This window comes from Bufo bufo, chromosome 2 (assembly GCF_905171765.1).
Source record: "Bufo bufo chromosome 2, aBufBuf1.1, whole genome shotgun sequence".
In the NCBI taxonomy this organism is placed as follows: Eukaryota; Metazoa; Chordata; class Amphibia; order Anura; family Bufonidae; genus Bufo; species Bufo bufo.
This window is the reverse complement of record NC_053390.1, coordinates 104,567,018-104,592,280: the sequence shown is the minus strand read 5'-3', so window position 1 is coordinate 104,592,280 and position 25,263 is coordinate 104,567,018. Positions and strand designations below refer to the sequence as shown.

The following is a 25,263-nucleotide window of genomic DNA, read 5'->3' as shown; positions in this document are numbered from 1 at the left end:
TAAGTCCTTAAAGCACACCTGTGTGTTTTATGTTAAGGCCGGGTTTACATCACCGTTGTGAAAAATAAACTGAAAAATAAAAAACGGATGCTGTATTTTACCCTTTCAAGACTGGTTGATTTTCTGTTTTTTTCATTTTCTTTTTTCAATCCCAGCATTCCCAAAGCCATAACTTTTGTATTTTTCATTCACATCGCTGTATAGCTTGTTTTTTATGGGACAAGATGAACTTATCGTTATATCTGTAAAGAATAAATCAAGGCAACTGGACTTACTGTAGATTTCTTGAAAACGTTTCACTCGTTCTTCCAACGAGCTTTCTCAATTCTGAGTTTTGCTATGGGGTCCTATGATTTCTATGTACACCCCTGATGACAAATAATATGGCTGCTTTCAGGTCTGTTGCTGGAATCAAAGATCAACAGCTGAGGGTCTCCCTACAACCAGGAGAGAACTACTTCTTCTACGTAAAAGCTGGCAACACCTTTGGGTCAAGTGAGCAAAGTGAAGCTGCTCTCATATCTACCAAAGGTAAGAACTTCCTGCACTGGGAGGAATTTTGAGGGAGATTTATGAAGCTAGTGTAAGGAAAACTGGTTTAGTTGCCCAAAGCAACCAATCAGATTCCACCTTTCATTTTTCAGAGCCCCTCTGAAAAATGAAAGGTGGAATCTGATTGGTTGCTATCGGCAACTAAGCCAGTTTTCTTTCACATCAGTTTTGATAAATCTACTGCTTTGTCTTTTACCTATTTGTTAGGGACTTCTCATCTTTCCTGCTCCTCTCACGCCGATTGCATTATAAATGACAGGGAGATGCCTGTTTATACAATGACAAGAAGATGTGATTAACGACAGACAATCTGCTGCTGCCACTTACAGCCCCTCCAGGTCAAAGGCTATATGGCAGGTCACAGCATAAGGGCTCATGCAGAAGGCAAAGCTGTGTGCATGGAGCCCTTATAGTAGGACATATAGGGGGGAGTTTTTTAAAACTGATGTGAAGAAAAACTTGCTTAGTTGCCAATAGCAACCAATCAGATTCCACCTTTCATTTTTCAGAGCTCCGCTGGAAAATGTAAGGTTGAATCTGATTGGTTGATCTGGGCAACTAAGCCAGTTCTACTTTACACCAGCTTTGATAAATCTCCCCCATAGTCTATAGCAGTGATGGTGAACCTTTTACAGACCGAGTGCCCAAACTGTAACCCAAAACCCGCATATTTATCGCAAAGTGCCAACACAGCAATTTAACCTGAATACTACAGTCCAATATAGTAAATCTTCCATGTACTTTATCATTTAGTTATAATATCCTGCCTACATTCAATGCGCTGTCTGTGCTGTTCATAGCGCGCCCTGCACTGATGAATGGCAGGAAAAGGCTGACATATTGGTATGCCTTAGACTTTTTTCAGGGTGCAGGTGCCCACAGAGAGGGCTCTGAGTGCCGCCTCTGACACCTGTGCCATAGGTTCGCCACCACTGGTCTATAGCCCACCTGTAGGCACATGTGCCACTGCATGGAGCCTAACTGAGAATGGCTTCCAGGAAAGAAAATCTCCATATTACAGCGGGCATTGAAAAGTTGAGGCAATTTCTTCTCATGCGTTTTATATGAATCTGTGACAAAAAATATATATTCTAGACAATCCCTTTCAATATTTTAATATGAAATAATGTACTGATTCATACATATGTGTGACCTCAGTAGTAGTTTCATTAATCATTGAAAATCAGCTTCAGAAAGACAATAAAAAAGTCAAAACTATCATTAATTTTTGGCAGGTACCAGATTTCACTTACTAAGAGATACCGCTCACCCAGCCCTGGACTTGTCACCAGATGGGACTGTGATTAGTATTGTCGAGCAGCGGGAGATTGTGGGGTGGGTATCCACTTACAAATTTTATATTGCTGAATGCGCTGAATGATTATTATTGAGTGTCTCTTAGTATTTTTGGTCGATCAAAAGTCTAGATCATTTTATTCATCCCCTTCCTTCCCATATTTATTATATGTTATACTGTTTTATGTGTTTTCATGTGTCCGATGGCTGGGACCAAAGCCCTAATAGGTCCTATTCTGTAATGTGCCATGAGATATATTATTGGGAGTCTAGCAGATAGAACCCACAATGAGTGGTGAGAATAAATGTAGTTTCTTCACCATTAAAGTCAATGGAGGCTATTTATCAAGGGACTTTTCTAGTCATAAAAAAAAGTCACAAATCCCTTTATTGACTAGCAGTGTGCAATATTTATTCACATGGCCAGTTTTACACTATGTTCAACTGTTGGGCTGGAATCAGGCATAAATGTCAGCTAAAAACTACTCCAGCCAGCAGCTGAAGTAGTTTTCACTCTAGGCACACAGTGTGTAGAGTGTAGATGTACCTAATTTATGATGAGATACACGCCTGTGCTTGTGTACATACCCCCATTAAGGCATCATTTTTGGACCACTTGTTCAGAACAAGACACTTTTTATTTCCAATAACACCATGTGTGTTTAAACTCCATAAATAACGAACAGTTTTTGAAACTTTTTAATTTTAAAAAGCATAAAAAAATCCAATTGTGAACAGGCCATTTGTTAACACAGTCAACCATGTGTTTACCCATAGCCATGTCAGTGTCACTCTAACATTATTAACTGTTGCCTAAAAGGGGGGGGGGGGGGAGGGATGAGAAAGGAAAAAAAGAGAGAAAGACGAGAGAGAACCTAGGATACCTCAGAGTGTCATATACCAATTCTAAGACCAAATGGAGCAATTTTGATTCACGTAGAATTGATTCGGACCCAAATAAAAAAAATTAAGACAAATTTCAAGAAATGCGCTCCTCGCTAGTAATCATTATACATATCATCAGTGATGTACAGTGGATATAAAAAGTCTACACACCCCTGTTAAAATGTCAGGTTTCTGTGATATAAAAAATGAGACAAAGATAAATAATTTTTCCACCCTTAATGTGACCTATAAGCTGTACCACTAAATTGAAAACAAACTGAAATCTTTTAGGTAGAGGGAAGAAAGAAATATAAAAATAAAATAAAAAGGTTGCATAAGTGTGCACACCCTTAAACTAATACTTTGTTGAAGCACCTTTTGATTTTATTACAGCACTCAGTCTTTTTGGGCATGAGTCTATCAGCATGGCACATTTTGACTTGGCAAGATTTGCCCACTCTTCTTTGCAAAAACACTCCAAATCTGTCAGATTGCGAGGGTATCTCCTGTGCAGAGCCCTCTTCAGATCACCCGACAGATTTTCAATCAGATTCAGGTCTGGGCTCTGGCTGGGCCATTCCAAAACTTTAATCTTCTTCTGGTGAAGCCATTCCTTTGTTGATTTGGATGTATGCTTTGGGTCGTTGTCATGCTGAAAGATGAAGTTCCTCTTCATGTTCAGCTTTCTAGCAGAAGCCTGAAGGTTTTGTGCCAATATTGACTGGTATTTGGAACTGTTCATAATTCCCTCTAGCTTAACTAAGGCCCCAGTTCCAGCTGAAGAAAAACAGCCCCAAAGCATGAAGCTGCCACCACCATGCTTGACTGTGGGTATGGTGTTCTTTTGGTGATGGGCAGTGTTGTTTTTGCGCCAAACATATCTTTTGGAATTATGGCCAAAAAGTTCAACCTTGGTTTCATCAGACCAGAACACCTTTTCCCACATGCTTTTGGGAGACTTTAGATGTGTTTTTGCAAAATATAGCCTGGCTTGGATGTTTTTCTTCGTAAGAAAAGGCTTTCGTCTTGCCACTCTACCCCATAGCTCAGACATATGAAGAATACGGGATATTGTTGTCACATGTACCACACAGCCAGTACTTGCCAGATATTCCTGCAGCTCCTTTAATGTTGCTGTAGGCCTCTGGGTAGCCTCCCAGACCAGTTTTCTTCTCGTCTTTTCATAAATTTTGGAGGGACGTCCAGTTCTTGGTAATGTCACTGTTGTGCCATATTTTCTCCACTTGATAATGACTGTCTTCACTGTGTTCCATGGTATATCTAATGCCTTGGAAATTCTTTTGTACCCTTCTCCTGACTGATACCTTTTAACAATGAGATCCCTCTGATGCTCTGGAAGCTCTCTGTGGACCATGGCTTTTGCTGTCGGATGCGACTAAGAAAATTTCAGGAAAGACCAACTACTAGAGCATCTGAACTTTATTTGGGGTTAATCAGAGGCACTTTAAATGATGGCAGGTGTATGCTGACTCCTATTTAACATGATTTTGAATGTGATTGCTTAATTCTTAACAAAGCTACATCCCCAGTTATAAGAGGGTGTGCACACTTATGCAACCACATTATTTTAGTTTTTTTAGTTTTCTTCCCTCCACATAAAAGATTTCAGTTTGTTTTTCAATTTAGTGGTACAGTTTATAGGTCACATTAGGGCCTCATGCACACGGCCGTGTTCCGCGGCCGAGAGCGGTCCGTGGTAACCCGGCCGGGATTCCTTCTGACAGCAGGAGCGCACAGCGTCATTGGTTGCTATGACGCCGCGGAACACGGTCGTGTGCATGAGGCCTAAAGGTGGAAAAAGTTCTGAAATGATTTATCTTTGTCTCATTTTTTTACAGCACAGAAACCTGACATTTTAACAGGGGTGTGTAGACTTTTTATATCCACTGTATCTTGAAGCTCCTGGACCCCAATACAAAATCTATAAGAGGGCTCCCGCCTACTATGTGCCATTTATGAAACAGCTGTCTTCTTATTAGGTAGAAGGAGTTTTGGGCCAGGTATCACTGCTAAGTCTGTATCCCCTATAGCAACTGCCCCCTTTTTTTACAATGTCTGTTGGCTTTTTTTTTTTTTTTTTAGAATTCCTTTAGTTCTTGGGGAGCTGCTGCCGGCTAAAGGACAGCATTACTGGGAGATGATGGTTGCAGAATGCTGTTCATATAGTGTTGGCGCAACATTTCATCCTTCTCCAGAAGAATCTGCCACAACACAGGATAGTACATCATGGTGTATGCAGTGCTCCAGTTCATGTACAAGGTAATTTTCTTCTACTTGGTGGCACAAGATACAGAGATACATTGCACACAGCAAATTTCTTTGACTTTCCTTGCAAACATGTGCAGCCATATTATGGACCCAAATTAAAGACACTGAATTAACAAAACACATTGTAAACTATCTGCTTTTTTCAGAAAATTCTTAAAAGTTTCCAGAGTTAAAATGTAAAATGTATATTTCATCTTTCTAAAACATTTTCCTAAAATATACTTTGTTTAAAAAGAATCTCTAGCAGGCAGTAGAGGTACAGGGGAGGCTACACACTGTCCAGCAGCATACATGTCATAAGCAACGACCCTTCTAAGGCATGAGGCCTGGCCGTTGCCCAGCCGTGGCCCTATTGTGGCCCGCCCACTGGCTCCTGGTATTGCCCATATGGCACAGGTAGGTGAGTGTTAGGACCCAAGCTACTTGAGAAACCTTGGCGCGATGCTCGGGCTCAGACATGTCCTCCACAGTAGGATATGTTGGCTAATCTCTCAATTTTAATATCAGTATGAGGGTTTAGTGAGACTGCAGAGTGCACCTGTCTTTGCAAATGTTATTATATTGTTATATTGGTTATCACATCCACATAATTTCTATCTTGTGTAGGATGTCTATTGTGGTACTTGTGGTCCGCTGCGGGCATCCTTCACTGTATGCATTTTTGCTGGGGATCGCCATTAGCAACGGGCTAAAAGTGCAGGATTTGCTCCCCTGTATACACATGCACAACTGCATATGGGCTTGAGCACTTCCTGCCTGTTAACACCACGCCATTTTTTCTGTTGGTTTGTATACAGAGAAGGGGTTAACTTTAAAATTCTGATAGCCTACAGTAGGACAATACCTGGTGGATCTGTAGTTTATCTTTGGGACTTTGTCCAGCAGCTTAAAGGGAACAGTGGTCACAGGCAGTGTGCAAACTGCAAAGTATAGCCCACCACCATGGGAGGGGTGAAACACCAAAGAAAAAAGGCCAGCACAGAAATGAATATATAATTAATCTTTATTATGGTCTCAAACCGGGACCGGAGGTAAAAATACAGATAAAATACAATACTATGATGGATGGGAGACACACAGGAAGAAAAAGACCAACACCACTGGTAATGAGCATATAAATAAAATATATATATGTCAATAAGATATCAAAGCAAATGGAATCATATAAATATACATAGTGTATAGATGAATAAAAAAAAAAAAAAAAAAAAAAAAAAAAAGCCAGATATCTAAAAAACAGGCAAAGTCATGGATAATACAAACGGATGAAAAATCCAAAAAACAGTACAGAGATAGATAAAGTGCAAAGTGCCAAAATGCAAGTACATGGATCAGATTAGTGAAACATCCGTATAAAGACTAATGACATATAATACCTGAGTGGTGATCTGGATAGCCCCAACGCACGTTTCGCGTTAGCTTCTTCAGGGGACAAGGTGTTCTTCCCCTGAAGAAGCTAACGCGAAACGTGCGTTGGGGCTATCCAGATCACCACTCAGGTATTATATGTCATTAGTCTTTATACGGATGTTTCACTAATCTGATCCATGTACTTGCATTTTGGCACTTTGCACTTTATCTATCTCTGTACTGTTTTTTTGATTTTTCATCCGTTTGTATTATCCATGACTTTGCCTGTTTTTTAGATATCTGGCTTTTTTTTTTTTTTTTTTTTTTTTTATTCATCTATACACTATGTATATTTATATGATTCCATTTGCTTTGATATCTTATTGACATATATATATTTTATTTATATGCTCATTACCAGTGGTGTTGGTCTTTTTCTTCCTGTGTGTCTCCCATCCATCATAGTATTGTATTTTATCTGTATTTTTACCTCCGGTCCCGGTTTGAGACCATAATAAAGATTAATTATATATTCATTTCTGTGCTGGCCTTTTTTCTTTGGTGTTTCATCTTACGTGCAGGCTTGGCACGAGTACTCACTTTTGTGAGTCATATATTGGTGTATATACACCATGGGAGGGGTGTTGACTGGTTGACAAAAGTCAGCATCGTCTTCAGGAAACAGTTGGGGGGGGGGGGGGGGGGATTCAGTGACACTGCAAATGCACAGGGCTGTGAAAAAATGCAGTGCACCCAGTGCTTTCCTGGATTATTGCTTTAAAATGTCCCAAGCTCATTTGCGTATAGTAACATGGTGTCCGGGAATACAGCCATGGGTAAAGGTTATCCTTATGATGTCACATTACATATTTATAGTGTGTGTCTACATCATCCATCATCCCCCTTGTGCTCAGCATATTGATACATGCACAGTGAGAAAACCAAAGGATAATGCTATATCACAAGAATGATATTTACATTTCTGTAAACCTAAAAGTTGTGATCACCAATCCATGAGAGCAACATTATGATGGGTACGATACACAATTACAATGCCCAATATATATATTGTAATAATTTTTTTTTTTTTTAAAAGGGAACATGTGGATACTACAAAAAAGACACTCAACTTCTACATCATGATAATGTGAAAAACAATCCTTATTGGTAAGAAAGACCACAAAATTAAAACCATCTTATGCATTCATGACATTGGGTCTGTCCCTCCCCAGTGATAATACAATATTATATATGGATAAATACAATGTAAATATCTTCCCAAGGATACAAGTAAACACGCAAGAAATATATAATACAATATATGAAAAGCATATAACCATTCAGTAAGGCAAAGAAAGTCCATAGTGCCATAGTGCACACCCATCAATGAAAAGATAGGGACTAAGGTTGCAAAAATTCTACATAGAAGTGTATCTGATAAATAAATGCACAAAGAGTATATATCCACTGTGTACATAAAAGAGAAATGAGAAGATAAGTTATGTCACCACTTAAGAGAGAAATCCCCACGTGTTCCGCCGCTCCAAACGGATAAAGCCACCATTTAAAGTGGTGATACATGTGGGGATTTCTACCCTAAGTGGCGACATACTTATTCCCTTCGTTTCTCTACTGTCTACACAATAAATGTATATATAATACCCCTATTAATTAATTTATAGTCTGTTACGGTTGTATGTGCAGTCGTCAGGTGCACAGCAAGGGGTCCCTCAAAGTAAATGTTTTTGTGACGCCAGTTGCAGTGAAGCAACAATGGGACAGAGTCCCTTAAAGAAATGGTGTTGGTGGTACCCAGGTGTAGGAATGCCAGAGTGGTGTAGTAAGGTCTACAATGTCCCTGTATGTTGGATGTGCATGTGTCACGGTGCTCCTAACTGGATACGCTGGACACCAGGCGTTGCCTTCCAAAAGCAGAAAAAGGGGTGAACAATTGAGGGATTTGAATAAATAATTTGAGTCCAGACCTTGTCATGAGGTTCAATGGCAACTTTACTTTTCATAAACGTTTCTCCAGTTTCAGGCCTTGTCTTGGTTCCCAGTAGGCTTTGGCATGAAAACTGGCAGGCAAACACCTCTCTGCTACATCTGTTGCTCTCTGGCTGTGCTGTACTTACAAGCTTAAATTGAATCTCTGCTTCTGCAGGATGCTGCAACTTCTCTCTGTAGTCTGTCTCTTAAGTAGTACCAGGGAACTATACCTCCTTGCTTCAGAGGCTCTAAGCTGTGGCCTTCACATCCAGCAGAGCTGAAGGTGCTCTAGCTGGCCTAAACAAGCTACACATTTTTTGTAATCCACATAAGCCAATAATGGTATTTGTAATCCTCATGGGTAGAACCCTTTTAGCAAAAATGGGGGCTCCCAAATAACATGAAAAGGGGGAAAAAGGGGAGTGGGCGCTGTTGAGTGCAACTTGGAGGTAGATGAAGATGGGGGGAGTCCTAACTAAACGCGACCATCTGGGTGAGGACACAACGGGGGCAACCTGAAACATAAAAACAATGCCAACAGGCCCTCACCCTTCAGGAACAGTCCACGCTGTAGCTCCAAATTGTCCTTGGTATTTCTTTAAATGAAGATGCTGAATGAAGAGAGGCTCTTCAGAGGAAGGACCTCAGATCCTCTTTGCTACTGCTGCTGCTGCTGCTGAGTTGGATGAGAGATTGGTCCTGCCTCATAGTCCATTCTTGCGGCAACCGTGGTGTTCTGGCGACACCTACTGTCGACTCTTGGTAAGGTCCTAGTGGTTACACTCCTCATCGCTGCCGTGACTTTCTGCTTTACAGGAGCGGATGCCCCTGCCATCATGAAGGGGTCCAGTACATCCGGCTGCATAGGGGCTGGTAGGTAGTCCTCTTCTTTAGGTGGTCTCAAGGACAGCTCTGGGACGACTCTCCTCATCAGTGGCTCTGACTTCCAAGGCAGCTGGTATGCCACCACTGTGTGACTAAATATGAAGGAGGTGCTGGACACACATTCCAAATATTGAGTAGATGTTGGGGGTGCAGGCAGTCCCAGGATGAGAGGCTCCGGTTGGGGTTTGTCACAGAAACGTAGCACTCCCCCTGCGGTCTCTTACAGACATCTGACACGTCCAGCTGCTGCTGGGTCCTCCGGCCAGCACTCTGGAGCTGACACTGGAACAAGGGGCTTAACAAGAAGATTACCCCAGTAGCAAAGGGGCCTTTTGAAGACACCATCAGGGTGTATTCCTTTTGTTCCCCTATGTACAGGCTGTGCCAGGCCTGCAGTAAATAAGGAAGTTTTATGGAGTGGAGGTTGACAAAAAGTTCCATCCCGGTCTCATCATCTTGAATAAATCCTGTACCTCTTAATACCGAAAACCAGACCACGGTCCCGGTCCTTCGCTCCAGTACTGGATTGTGGGGTAGCGGTCGGTCCAGCAACCTGACCACCCAGTTCTAGATGGCTTTGCGATAGTGTTGATCACGTAGGCCGTAACTTCGAGAGGCATGATGGGGTTGAGACTATCGTAGGCCCTGTTCTTCCTGAGCAGTGGAGTGGTAACTCTTGCTGCCTCCGCCGCGCCAGCCGACACGGAGAAAGCTCCGGACCCCGGCTTGGGTTTCTGGACTATCTGTGACACTTGGATCTCCTTTTGGTCGTCACACAGGTCGGGCAAGTCGTCGTTGCAATGCATCTTGCCCCAGCTCGGCTTAGGGAGCGCAATCTTGTTCTCCCTCTCACTGGCACAAACTAGTGAAGAAGGAGGGGCTTCAGGGGAGGAGTCTCCACTTCCTCTCTCTGTACTGAGCTGATGTTCCCTGTGGGCAGGGCTGTAGTTTCCCGCTCCAGATGAGGGCGTTCCTTTACTTTCCCGCTCTGACTGTACAAGAAGAAGCTGCGCCATCAAAGTTAAAGATGGCTGATTAACCTTTTGGATGCACAGTTTTGCGCCTACCGCTCCACAGAAAATTAAATAAAGTCCTTCTTCAAGGGGGTTTTGTAAATCCTATAGGCAGTATAATCCAAGGGCACACAAATTTATCCTGATCGGGACGCCAAATGCAGTCGTCAGGCGCACTGCAAGGGGTCCCTTAAAGTAAATGTTTTCGTGACGCCAGTTGCAGTGAAACAACAATGGTCCCTTAAAGAAATGGTGTTGGTGGTACCCCAACAGGGGGTAAGCTGGAACTAACTTTAACTAACTAGTCCCCTCCCCTCCTTAGAGGGAGAGTTAGAATGGAAAGAAGGGTTCCATTCTCTCTTACTGTAGCTCTGCCATGCTTGCTGCCACCTTCTGGTGAACCAGGTAAATTACATGTTAACATACAGTTACAATAAATAAATATGCACAGTGTATTGGACCTGAACTAAATGCATAAGATGACATGACATTAGACCAGAGGAAACAGTAGCAGGGTGCAAAAGTGGTAATGGCACTCCGGGACATTACATATGCACTTTTATGTTTAGTTTTTGCAGCCTGAGAGAAGCAATTAAAGATTACAACATCTGTAAACTCATGACAGATGGTGAGACATTAAAGAGCATCTGACAGTATGATCAACCAGACATATTGTCTGGTAGGGTTGATCATGCTAAGTAAAATAATATCTTTCTTTTCCATAAAGGGTTATTAATGTCTGACATATGTTAATTTTCATATTTACATACATTACCTAGTCGAAGCACCAGGGGGCTGGCCATAGTCCTTGAAGCACCGTTAGCATGATGCCCTGTGTTCTCTGTACTTCTCTTTACCTTTGAGTGATAGAGCTAAGCATCTTTTCTAGCCCTGTGTTCTTGCAGCAGCACTGACACTCAGTTAATCTGAGTACCACCTTCCAAGCTCATCAGATCCACTGCACAGGTGCTTCAGCACAGGGCTAGATGAAATGTCTAGCCCTCAATCAAGAGGAAGGAGGCAGTACAAAGAGCAAGGGGGAAGGGGTTGCACTAGCGGTGCTCCTAGTGTTATGGCCTTCCCCCTGGTGCTCTAAGTAATTTATATAAATAAAAAAATGTATATTTCTCTGCAATTTTTAACTCTCAAAAAAGAAAGATATAATTTTACTCATTATGATAAACCCTACCAAGCAATATGCCTGGTTTAAGAGGGTTGATCATGCTGACAGAGGCTCTTTAAAGGGGTTCTCCAGTTTCATAATAAAATTATTTTATATGTCTAGATAACACCCCAAAAACTGCATATTTTTGCTCCACATACCTGTTTTTCCTGTCAGCAAATTCCTTCCCTTGTTTTTAGGATCACTGCATCCTGGCAGGATGTTTACATGCAGAATCAGTTTTTTGTCGGGTTTTCTAACCAAACCCAGCATGCTTTGTTCTGTAATGTTTCTCAGGGCTTGCTCTTCCTGCTGCACTGTTCCCTCTTCAGTAGTTAGGCCACTTATACCTTCCCTCCCCATGTTATTGTAGAGGAGCAAGCCCTGTGAAACATTACAAAACCTAACAGGAAGCCAATGAAAACAGGAAGTTCTGCATGCAAATATCTTGCCAAAATGCAGTGAAGCTAAGAGAAGGGCAAGCAAAGTTCTGACATGAAAAAAGGTATATGGGACACAAATATGCAGTGTTTGGGGTACTTTGCGCAGACAAAAAAAAAACATTATGAAACCAGAGGACCCCTTTAAAAAGATGTTCAGAGACTGTCCTAGAAATAAACCCTGCAGTGATGGCCAGTTCGCAGTGTTCGCCTGCGAACACATGCGGGCTGCCATCTTGACTCACCCGGCCGGCGATGCACAGGTAAGCCCTTACCTGTGCCTGTGCCTGTGCCTGTGCCGCGAGCCGGTCTGAAATCAAATGCGGTCACGAGGAGCAGGCAGTTCTGAGAACAGACTTCATCGGGCTGTTCTCGGAACTGCCTGCTCCCGGTGACCGCATTTGATTTCAGACCGGCTCGCGGCATAGGTAAGGGCTTACCTGTGCATCGCCGGACGGGTTGTCGGGGGGTAATAATTCAATTAAGAATTATTAATTATGGTCATAAAAATTATTAACCATAAAAAAATAAAATTTATAAAATTTGTCATAAATTCTTAAAATCATGACCTGGTGAATTGTAGACAACCTAATTGATACAATTCACATCTGAGTCCGACTATTTCCTCAGATAAATAAGTTATTTTTGACGTGAGATGACGTTAATGATAAAATGTAGTTTTGCATTATACAATAATACACAGGTATTATAAAAGTATACGGATTTATTGGTTACAAGGTTATAAACATATATAAGTAATAAACACAAAGATACATGCAAATGAATATATATAGAGTTAATATAAAGCATTACAAGCTTAACAATACATGTGAGTGGAAATAACTTGTCACATTATAACCAAGCTATTATTAGGTTAGGATATCAAAATATGAACATAAGTTATATACATTACTTCTGTTCAGAGAAAACCTCATGATATCAAGATGGGCATGTCTAATCCTAGACATAATTATAGAATGCTAAATACATTCTGCCCCCCCCCCCCCCTAACCAACTACACACCACATGACTTCAAGATGTGCAAATCCATTCAAGGATATAACTTAGAAGAGACAACTGTATCCTTCCGCCCCATCCTGGACTATTTTCACATATATAACTTTGGTAAGACTATTAAGACAAATAACAGGGATCTAGGATCTTAAATGGAAAGGATTTGAAACAAGTCTTTCCTGTGGGAATCCATCACTTAGCTTGGCTAGAATGTTCTATCAATATATATATATATATATATATATATATATGCAATTATTTAATGCTTTGCTAGATTATAAGTCTAGATTCTTCTGCAGGTAGAATGAAGCCTCACAATATCCTAAGACTAATCTCAATATGGAGATGAACAATTTATTTAATCATTTATTTATTCGCCAATCTAGATGGTACAATTTCCCCCACACTATCAAATTTGTCTTTATAAAATGAAATATAATTTTCTGTGTCTCTTACCAAGTCCTAGTAGGAATCTCACTTCTGCTCCTAGGAAAGCTGGGTGGTCCATCATAGCACATCTCACCATGGCTTTCATCTTGATAGACCCCTCTATAGACTCAACTTCTCTCTTTTCCTCTCTCCTCCTTTCTCCTTTTTTTTCTTTTCCTTTCTACCTCCTGGGTATGGCTTATGATCCCAAACTTATCAGTTAGACACACCTTCCTAGTTTGGAACTTTCCAATCATTGTCGGATGGGCGTGACCATTGATAAAAAATGTGACATCATAACCTTACCCAGAATGCACTTTTGCCACTGTTGTATTGTCACCTACTGATACATAGGTGGCACTGCTGTATAAGCTATCTGCATCATAGTATAAAGGGTAAACTTATGTAAGTCTGAATATACATTTTGACCTTAGAAGCTTTAATTCAAAGCCATAGGGATTAATTCTGACACTTGTAGCAATTAGAGACAGACCTCTAGGAGTCTCACTTAATGTTTCTCACACTGTTGATTTATGGATTTGAGTGGCCTTGTTTTCTCACAGAGATATCAGTACCTCCTCTGTCATACCAAAGATGTGATTAATGGTTACAAAATACACATCTTTACAGACAGTTCTTTTAGAGACAGATACTCCTAATGAGAAATATATATAATATACTGGATACATGTTGTCTTCGTAACATATAACAATATAGTATAAACAAATATATATATGTCCTACTGATTGTATTATGCTAAGGACTAACTAAGGCTCAATAAATGAATACATACATATTATATATTTTGCTTCATTAATAAATGCCTAATTGTATAGGTAATGATCACCAGCTGCATAGAGCTTATCTTTATCTCCCGTCAAAAATTTAAAAGTAGACAAGGAGACCTCGTCTCAGACTAGTACATTAATGAGAAGAAAATAACACTAAAACTTTGTGTGACCTTAATTTGGCCTACTCAAGACATACAAAATTGCAACTATAGTCGAGCATGGCTCTTAAAGGCAATGAACATCCATCTTGACAATAATGAATTGGATATGAATGTATTTACCTATGAAAAGGCACAACAGGGTGAGTCAAGATGGCAGCCCGCATGTGTTCGCAGGCGAACACAGCGAACTGGCCATCACTGAAACCATGGCTGCAGAGGATGTAGATAGAAGACCCTTTGTGATATACTTACTGTCCTAAGGTGCCACCAATTTCAGTTTTTATCCTCCAATCATGTCACACCCCTATTCAATATTTTTCTTCTGCCGCTGATGTGTAAAACATCTTTCTTGGGCATCTCTTCCAGCACTGTATGAGAATCATCAATGGTGTAATATACATTGCTGTTCAGATGTGTCAAGAAGAACCAATGGGCATGTTCTAGAGCAAACAGCTGAAATAGAATATTCAGATTGGGAACAAAGGGACCCTAGGCAGTGACATCAGTGACCCCGGTAGAAGAATGCAAGAACAGAAATACATTTTTGTGTAACACCTACATCAGATTCTGGACCGGGTGGGCCAGTTAGACAAAAATGCTTAGGGGTACCAGAGAACCCTTTTAAATATATAAATTGAATGTATAGAGTCTATATGATTTAAGTGGATCTCCACCTGAAACTGAAAACAAAGTGTCCCATAGGCCATATAAATAATCAAACCCTTAGAGATTGAGAGATTACCGTATATACTCGAGTATAAGACGAGTTTTTTGGCACATATTTTTGTGCTCAAAAAGCCTCCTCGTCTTATACTCGAGTCTAGTCTAGCTCCGGTAATACAGGCAGTGCGGGGGGCGGCGCTCACTCACTGACGTCACGCGCCTGCGCCGCCTAGTGGGAGAAGGCGCGTGACGTCAGTGAGTGAGCGCCGCTCCCCGCACTGCCTGTATTACCGGAGCAAAGACAAAGTAAGAATACTGCTGTGAGCGTCGGGGAGGGGGATCTGTGGATGGCACTGTAGGGGGATCTGTGGATGGCACTGTAGGGGGATCTGTGGATGGCACTGTAGGGAGATCTGTGGATGGCACTGTAGGGGGATCTGTGGATGGCACTGTAGGGAGATCTGTGGGTGGCACTGTAGGGGGATCTGTGGATGGCACTGTAGGGGGATCTGTGGATGGCACTGTAGGGGGATCTGTGGATGGCACTGTAGGGGGATCTGTGGATGGCAGTGCCATCCACAGATCCCCCTACAGTGCCATCCACAGATACCCCCTCCCCTAAACAGTGCCATCATGGCACTGTTTAGGGGAGGGGGGATCTGTGGATGGCACTGTTTAGGGGGGATCTGTGGATGGCACTGTTTAGGGGGGAGATCTGTGGATGGCTCCCTGTATTTAATGCAGAGTGTGTGTGTGTATATAATGCACACACTCTGCATTAAATACAGGGAGTCACCCTCTTGCAGATGTGTGTATATAATGTAGAGTGTGTGCATTATATACACATACACTCTGCATTATAGCTGCATTTCCCACCCTAGTCTTATACTCGAGTCAATAATTTTTCCCATTTTTTTGGGGTAAAATTAGGGGCTCGGCTTATACTCGGGTCGGCTTATACTCGAGTATATACGGTATATGGTTTTAGCATTGCAAGAAAAAGTAGACCAACTATTAGTCTTAGGCTACTTTCACACTTGTGTTGTTGTTTTCCGGTATTGAGATCCGGCAGAGGATTTTAATACCAGAAAAAAACTTTTCTGTTTGGTCCTGATGCATTCTGAATGGAAAGATATCCATTCAGAATGCATCAGAATGTCTTCCGTTCTAGCAGGATTCCGTTTTGTGACCAGACACAAAACCTCTGCAAGCTGCAGTTTTGTGTCCGGTCATAAAAACGGAAAAAATATTTCCGGCACTGAAAACAATATAAGTCAATTGTGACAGATCAGTTTTTTTAAGGAGCCTAAAAAAACGGATCCATCACCCATTGACTTTGAATGTATTTAGTGACGGATCCATTTTTTTCTGTTTTGATTTCACACAACCGCATCCTAACGGAACAGACGCATCCTGATGTGCAAAATCAAAATGGATTCTCTGCCAGATCTCAGTACCGGAATTAACAACGCAAGTGTGAAAGGAGCCTTAGTTTAGGCCATGTATATTAAAACTAAACCAATTTGCACTACACATTTTACTTTCTTCACCTTACTCAATCGATATTTCCCTTTTGCATTGTATTATTTGCACTATAAAATATAAATATGCAACGGACGCCTCCCCCTAGGGCCCTCTCTAACGCGGGTTTAGGAACGCCAAGTGGTATAGTGCGGCCTATAATGTCTCTTTATATGTATCACGGTGCTCCTACCTGGATACAGCTGGACCCCAGGCTTTGGCTCCGAAGCATTAAATAGGGGGAATAATTGAGGGATAAAAGAATAACTGGATTCCAGACCTTGAGATGAAGTTCAGTGGCAGCTTTACTTTGCATAAACATTCTCCAAAACGGTTTACAGGCTTTGTCTTGGTTCCAGAAGGCTTTAGCATTAAACTGGCAGGCAAACTCCACTCTGTTATATCTGTTTCTCTCTGACTCTGCTATACTGACAGGCTGGCTGTATAACTCAGCTTCTTCTGTAAGCCGCACTTTACTTTGTAGTCTGACTCTAAGTTATGCCACGGAACTTTTCTCCTGGCTCCTGAGGCTTCAAGCTTTGGCCTCCATGGCCAGCAGAGCTTGGGATGCTCTGGCTGGCGTGGGCACGTCCAGCAGAGACGTGCCCCTGCACACCCTTCCCCTAAGCTAGACTGACTAGAACTTCTGCCCCACCTCTCTCCAGAGGGGGGGGGGGGGGTTAGAATGGAATGGAAGGTTCCATTCTATCTAAATATAGCTCTGCCGTGTTTGCTGCCACCTGCTGATGAACCAGGCACATTATATGTGAACATAACAGTTGCATAACAAAATAGGAATGCACATTGTGGAGGACCTGGAATAAATACACAAGATGACATGAGGTTAGACCAATAAAGACAGTAGCAAGGTGCAGAACTGGTAACACCACTCTGGGGTGTTACAAATATAATATTGGATTACCTGTGGGAAGGATTCCTACTATTGTCATGGATGTTTTTAGATGTTTTTAACGTTGAGGTCTTTGCTATTAATGGAAATTGTCTTTGGCATTATAATGATATAGAGGTGGAGTGCCTCTTTTTGTAATGGCCAATTTCTCTCTTCTTTTTTTTCCTCTCTATTTTAAGTATATACTACATGTTTTGTACAATGCTTTGAAAGTAACCCAGTACCCTCTATAACATTTCTTTTTCCAGCTTTTCTTACAGATTCCTCCACAATGAAATATGGAGTGAAGTTCATTTAACGGAGCATCCAGTGCGGGTGGGGGTTCTCCTAGACTACAGGAAGGGGAAACTGTCTTTCTACAATGTCCAGAAAGGACAGTTGCTGTTCACCTTTAGGCACAGGTTTACAGAGGCGGCTCACCCCACATTTGCCTTGGAGGCCCCAGGAGAGATTCACCTTCATACTGGAATTGAACTGCCTCATTTTACCAAACAGAGCTAGCACCCAACCGCCAGAGGTGTTCCGAATGCTGCAAAGCCATACATCGTGTTTACTAGCCCCTGCTTGATAGCAGAGTGACTGTGTGCGGGGATGTTTAGGAGTAGTACAAATACTGTTAATATTAGAGGTTACACAAACCTGGTTTTTATGCAATCATGGTTTCTCAGGGGGTTGTTTGTATTTTGAATTGTTATTTTTTTTCAGTTTTATGTAGGACAAGCCAGACATTATCAGTGATGGTGGTAGGATCAGGGAGACTAGTGGGTAGGATTCTATAGAGAATTGCGAGTAGTCCAAAATCAATAAAGCCTTAGCAAAACTCTTTGAAGAGAGAAGATATATGTAATTAGATGTCTTAATGTCAATATCTCCTGTTATCCTGAGGAGAAGATCATTAACACTTAGCAAGGTTAAACTGAACTAGGAGGAAATTCTGAAGGAACTCAAACTGATAAACAAACTTTATGAGAAAAGAGATATTTTCTGAATAATGGGGTAAGCTTAAAGGGAATATCCATCTTTTAACACAATATTGCTTCATTTTTCTTATACAGCTCCAAAACCCTCAAAGTCTCTGCATAGATATCGATGGAAATTATACCATTCTGTCTACCTAAACACACAGATGGGCCCTTGCTGGGACCCTCGGGATGAATACTAACAAAATAACTAGCGGTCAAATGACCAAAAAATCCCTTCAGGAGTCCTAAGTTATATGTATATATAAAACTACATCTTTTATTGGGTTCTATTTAAAACATGTAACATAGAATAGAAAAAATGTGTGTGATTAAAACTATCAGGAAATAGCCGGGGACATTTATTGTTTCACTAATAATGGCAGCAATCGGGTCAGTGCTTTATATTGCAGCTCTGTGTTGTTATTATATTATATCATCGTCTTCATATATCAATCCCGTTTTGTAATATATTAACTATTACACACTAATTGGTCCTACAGTGTGTAATGTATATTTTTTTTGCTGCTGGCAGGGCCGGCGCCACCCATAAGCAAGGTACACCACCGCGTAGAGTGCACTCTTGCTGGAGGCCCCGGCCCGCGGCGCCGCCTCCTAGCTAATTTATTCACTTCACTTGCCTCTGTGTAATCTCGCAGAGGCATCATCGCGCGAATTGCGCATGCGCCATCTTCCAGTGCACTTCCCTCGACGATGCCTCTGCCAGTGCGCCTGTGCGAGATTACACAGAGGCAAGTGAAGTGAATAAATTAGCTAGGAGGCGGCGCTGGGCGGGGAGGGGTTCTGTTGATGACACTGTGGGGATCAGTGGATGACACTTGTGGGGATCAGTGGATGACACTTGTGGGGATCAGTGGATGACACTTGTGGGGATCTGTGGATGACACTTGTGGGGATCTGTGGATGACACTTGTGGGGATCTGTGGATGACACTTGTGGGGATCTGTGGATGACACTTTTGGGGATCTGTGGATGACACTTTTGGGGATCTGTGGATGACACTTTTGGGGATCTGTGGATGACACTTTTGGGGATCTGTGGATGACATGTTATGTAGCTGGAGGGAGAAAACGTGGCCTTACCACAATGAAGGGTACAGTCTGTATAAATAGGTGGGTGAAAAAAAAGGGTGGGTCAAAGGGTGTGGTCAATACATGGAGTCAAGGGGGTGGCAAAATTAGCTTTTGCCTAGGGTGGCAAAAATCCTTGCACCAGTCCTGACTGGTCACTACTTTGTATACTAGCACATACACACTACACTCTACACATCTTGATACACTGTAGCAATTAATGTATCGATTCACACAGCTTGTCACAGACGCAATTCGCTGGACATGTATCGCACTGTACCTATAAACTCTCCCTGCCAATTATTATTTGCCCTCTGCTATTCCCTGCCTAAAACACAGCAACAAACATTACCCATCCTGACATGTGCGGCTTCGTCAGGGAACTTTGGTTAATAGCGTCAAAACATGTCAGGATGGGTAATGTTTGTTGCTGTGTTTTAGGCAGGGAATAGCAGAGGGCAAATAATAATTGGCAGGGAGAGTTTATAGGTACAGTGCGATACATGTCCAGCGAATTGCGTCTGTGACAAGCTGTGTGAATCGATACATTAATTGCTACAGTGTATCAAGATATATAGTGTGTATGTGCTAGTATACAAAGTAGGACCAATTAGTGTGTAATAGTTAATATATTACAAAAAGGGATTGATATATGGAGACGATGATATAATATAATAACAACACAAAACTCATTTTAAAAAAAACAACGTTTATTAACAACACAGAGCTGCAATATAAAGCACTGACCCGATTGCTGCCATTATTAGTGAAACAATAAATGTCCCCGGCTATTTCCTCATAGTTTTAATCACACACATTTTCTCTATTCTATGTTACATGTTTTAAATAGAACACAATAAAAGATGTAGTTTTATATATACTGTACATATAAGTTAGGACCCCTAAAGGGATTTTTTGGTCATTTGACCACTGGTTATTTTTTTATTCTGTCTACCTGAATCTAACCACTACATGAGAGCATACAGCATACATAAGGGGATATCCAGGATTGCCTTTTTTTTTAAATACCACCATCTCCCCGCCAAACCTCTAAAGGGAAGAATACTAACCTGCTCCCCGCTGCTCGGTCTCTTGCTGTCTTCAATGTGGTTTGATCCGTGCATGTAAACTTCCAGCACAGATGGGGGTTACTTGCACTGCTGCAGCCAATAACTGGCCTCACAGGTGAAGTGTCCCCAAGTCACTGCTGAGGTCAGTCATTGGTAGTAGCAGGACACGTGACACCTGTCTGTCCCAGAAGGTTGCATGCAGGGATAAAAGTGTAGTGAAGACAGCCAGGTATTAATGGAGCTGGAACCAGCAGTGGGGATCAGGCCTCTCTTTACAAGTCTGGAGAAGACGAGCTGGTATTTTAAAAATAAAGGCAATGCTGAACATCCCCTTTAAAGGGGACCTGTCACCTAGTTGAGGCCACTAAACCACCAGAATGACGTTCTGCAGCTTGGGTTCAGGGTCCCACACCTGTGCTTAACAAACCCATCCATGCCCGATAAAGAAAGTAAATAAACTTCAACTTTACCATTAGAAGAGTCCAGGACTCTTCTCCAATGGCATCGGATGTATGCGCAGTGCACCAACAAAGCCAACTGAGTTACATTTCATTTTACTATGCATGCGCTGCACATTGAGGACATGTACAGTAAAGCAAGGTGTACCGTCTTTGGTTTCATTGGTGAAGTACACATGTGCCTGAGATCCACTCGAGAAGAGTCCGTGACTCTTATTCTGGTAAGTTTGAATTTTATTTACTTTCTTTTGAAGAGATAGATGGGTTTGTTATGGACATGTTCAGGACCCTAAACCAGAGTTGCATAACTGCATGCTGGTGGTTTGGTGGCCCCAAACCAGGTGACAGATTACTTTTACATATTATTAGTATGCAGTAAGCTCCGAAGCTCCCTCTAGAGGTGGCTGCAGGAAGTCAGAATCTTATCTTTTTGCTTCTTGACTACGCAAGAACTACAGTATAAAGCCACTATAAAGATATATTAAGGAATGAATCGTTACAGCATTTTAGACCTAATTAGATTAAAAAAACAAAATGCTGTTCAAGGATGGGCATTCATTAGCGGAGACTGACGGGATTGCATTGTTTTGTGAATGGATAGTATTAAATTGTAGGGGCTGCAAATATAATCCAGAGCTTCAATAATCATGATAAAATATAAAAAAAAGTTTAATGTATATTATTTAGCATTCGTAAGCCAAACCTGATATTTTTATATGTTGTGCAAGATTTACAAGAGAAACAAATCTTTTATGGCAATTTCTTAGCAGTGAAGAGAAACAGTATAAGGCCTCCTGCACACGACCGTTGTGTGCACCCGTGGCGGTTGTGCCGTTTTCTGTTTTTTTTCGCGGACCCATTGACTTTCAATGGGTCCGTGGAAAAAACGGAAAATGCACCGTTTTGCAGCCGCATCCGTGATCCATGTTTCCTGGCCGTGAAAAAAATATGACCTGTCCTATTTTTTTCACGGCCAACGGTTCACGGACCCATTTAAGTCAATGGGTCCGTGAAAGAACACGGATGCACACAAGATTGGCATCCGTGTCCGTGATCCGTGGCCGTAGGTTAGTTTTTATACAGACGGATCCGAAGATCCGTCTGCATAAAGCTTTTTCAAAGCTGAGTTTTCACTTAGTGAAAACTCAGAACCGACAGTATATTCTAACACAGAAGCGTTCCTATGGTGATGGGGACGCTTCTAGTTAGAATACACTACAAACTGTGTACAAGACTGCCCCCTGCTGCCTGGCAGCACCCGATCTCTTACAGGGGGCCGTGATCAGCACAATTAACCCCTTCAGGTGCGGCACCTGAAAGGGTTAATTGTACTATCATATCCCCCTGTAAGAGATCAGGGCTGCCAGGCAGCAGGGGGCAGACCCCCCCCCCCTCCCCAGTTTGAATATCATTGATGGCCAGTGCGGCCCCCCCCCCCTCTATTGTAATTATTCGTTGGTGGCACAGTGTGCGCCCCCCCCTCCCTCCCTCTATTGTAATAATTCGTTGGTGGCACAGTGTGCGCCCCCCATCGGCCCCCCCTCCCTCTATAGCATTAACAACATTGGTGGCCAGTGTGCGGCCTTCCATCTCCCCCCCCCCCCCCCTCATTGGTGGCCGCGGAGTTCCGATCGGAGTCCCAGTTTAATCGCTGGGGCTCCGATCGGTAACCATGGCAACCAGGACGCTACTACAGTCCTCGTTGCCATGGTTACTTAGCAATAGTACAATAGTAGAAGATTCATACTTACCTGCTGCTGCGATGTTCGTGTCCGGCCGGGAGCTCCACCTACTGGTAAGTGACAGCCTCAGGTCTGTGCGGCGCATTGCTAAATGAACTGTCACTTACCAGTAGGAGGAGCTCCCGGCCGGACACGAACATCGCAGCAGCAGGTAAGTATGAATCTTTTACTATTGTACTATTGCTAGTAACCCGCTGCCACCAATGATCGGGGGGGGGGGGGGGGGGGGACATGGGAGGCCGCACACTGGCCACCAATGTTGTTAATGCTATAGAGGGAGGGGGGGGGGGCGATGGGGGGCGCACACTGTGCCACCAACGATTTATTACAATAGAGGGAGGAAGGGGGGGGGGGCGCACACTGTGCCACCAACGATTTATTTCAATAGAGGGAGGAAGGGGGGGGCCGCACTGTGCCACCAACGAATTATTACAATAGAGGAAGGGGGGGGGCGCACACTGTGCCACCAACGAATTATTACAATAGAGGAAGGGGGGGGCGCACACTGTGCCACCAACGATTTATTTCAATAGAGGGAGGAAGGGGGGGGCGGGGGGGGCACACTGTGCCACCAACGAATTATTACAATAGAGGGAGGAAGGGGGGGGGGCCGCACTGGCCACCAATGATATTCAAACTGGGGAGGGGGGGGTATTCCCCCTGCTGCCTGGCAGCCCTGATCTCTTACAGGGGGATATGATAGTACAATTAACCCCTTCAGGTGCGGCACCTGAGGGGTTAATTGTGCTGATCACGGCCCCCTGTAATAGATCGGATGCTGCTAGGCAGCAGGGGGCAGTCATGGACACAGTTTGTAGTATATTCTAACTAGAAGCGTCCCCATCACCCTGGGAACGCCTCTGTGTTAGAATATACTGTCGGAAATGAGGTTTCACGATCTAACTCATATCCGACAGTATATTCTAACATAGAGGCGTTCCCATGGTGATGGGGACACTTCAAGTTAAAATATACCATCGGATTGGAGAAAACTCCGATCCGATGGTATAAAAGGGACTCCAGACTTTACATTGAAAGTCAATGGGGACGGATCCGTTTGAAATGGCACCATATTGTGTCAACGTCAAACGGATCCGTCCCCATTGACTTGCATTGTAATTCAGGACGGATCCGTTTGGCTCCGCACGGCCAGGCGGACACCAAAACGACTTTTTTTTCATGTCCGTGGATCCTCCAAAAATCAAGGAAGACCCACGGACGAAAAAACGGTCACGGATCACGGAAAAACGGGACCCGTTTTTGCGGACCGCAAAAAAATACGTTCGTGTGCAGGAGGCCTAAAGGAAATGCATGTATAATTTTTTAAAGAATCACATAAAGAGGAAAATATATTTAAATTACCTTCAGAAAAAGTTTATTGAAAAAACTCCACCAGTATTATGTGGAACCCTATAGTAATTGCAGCCATCTTGAATAAAAAGGGGGACTGTCTGTACACAAATAGCTTTATTTTAAAGTAATTTTAACATTAAAGGGGTTGTCACATCAAAAATATTCTATATTTTTAAAACCTGCACCAGTATCGGAATACTTTTGTAAATGCATATAATTAACAATTTAGCAGAGACACTGAGTTATTCACTGAAATCTAGCTGTATAGCGCCACCTGCTGTTTGCTCTTTTTCTAATTTTTCTGTCCTGCTCACTGAGATGGGAGCACATGCTCAGTTCTATCTTTCATCTGCCACCAGCTGCAGTTGAAAGGACACGCTCCCTGAGAAAAATACATGCCCCCTAATCTGCCAGCTTGAAATAAAACAGAGCAGATTGGAGCAATGAATGGGGAGATCTCTGGATCAATGTGAGGTACAGGGCTGGTTCGGGGTTTGTTAGAAATAGACTGTCATGTACTGTGTGATAGCGGATTTTATTTATTTGACATTAATCTTGGGATAACCCCTTTAAGGGTTTGGAAAGCCTGCAACATTCTTGCTCCAGTGTCCATTCAGTCTTTCATAAGGAGAGGACATCTCGATTATACAAATCTTTGTCGGCTTTGGATAGACGCAGCAGATTTGGCTGAAATCTGCCACCCCAAAAAAAAAATGGGAGGGTATGTTCCTCACCTGCTTGCTTGCTCCTCCTGCCTCCTCTGCCAGCGCTTCCCTCTGCTTCTTGATTGACAGGATATGGGGAAATGACGATACAGGAACCTGGGTTTGTAAATAAGGAAGTAGAGGGAGGGGCTAGCAGAGGAGGAGCAAGGGGCCGCCCTCAGTGCACATAACTGCTCATTTGCATATAGATTAAAAGTACTTTTTCTCCAGAATTAAGCAATGAATCGCTAAGTGGAAGGTATCATTACACTCATCTGAGCTAGCCCTACAAGGCGTTGTGCCTGGTGTATCAGTGAATTTTATGGTGAGTTCAGAATCCGTTTTTACAGTGAGGCTCCACTTTTGAACAACAAAATCTATTATTGAAGGTAATATGGTAGATGATCTGACTTAGTCCCCCCAATTTCCCAATATACTTGTATCAAACACTTCCTGGGCACTGGGACTGCACAAACCACATATGCATGTGCAGAGAAACTCACTGCATGCAACATTTACATCCAATTTTCCTGCAT

The 25,263-nt window shown here is 42.5% G+C and overlaps 1 protein-coding gene across 1 annotated transcript in view; it reads left to right on the top strand.

Annotated features, from left to right (window-relative positions):
- CMYA5 (cardiomyopathy associated 5) overlaps window positions 1-18,819 on the top strand; it is a 104,205-nt gene extending 85,386 nt beyond the window's left edge. The window contains exons 11-14 of the mRNA XM_040421377.1: window positions 398-531; window positions 1,788-1,887; window positions 4,837-5,013; window positions 17,599-18,819. Of these exons, the coding sequence (XP_040277311.1) occupies window positions 398-531; window positions 1,788-1,887; window positions 4,837-5,013; window positions 17,599-17,851 (664 nt within the window). The 3' untranslated portion in view covers window positions 17,852-18,819. The remainder of the gene's footprint in view (window positions 1-397; window positions 532-1,787; window positions 1,888-4,836; window positions 5,014-17,598) is intronic.
- Window positions 18,820-25,263: the final 6,444 nt, after the last annotated feature.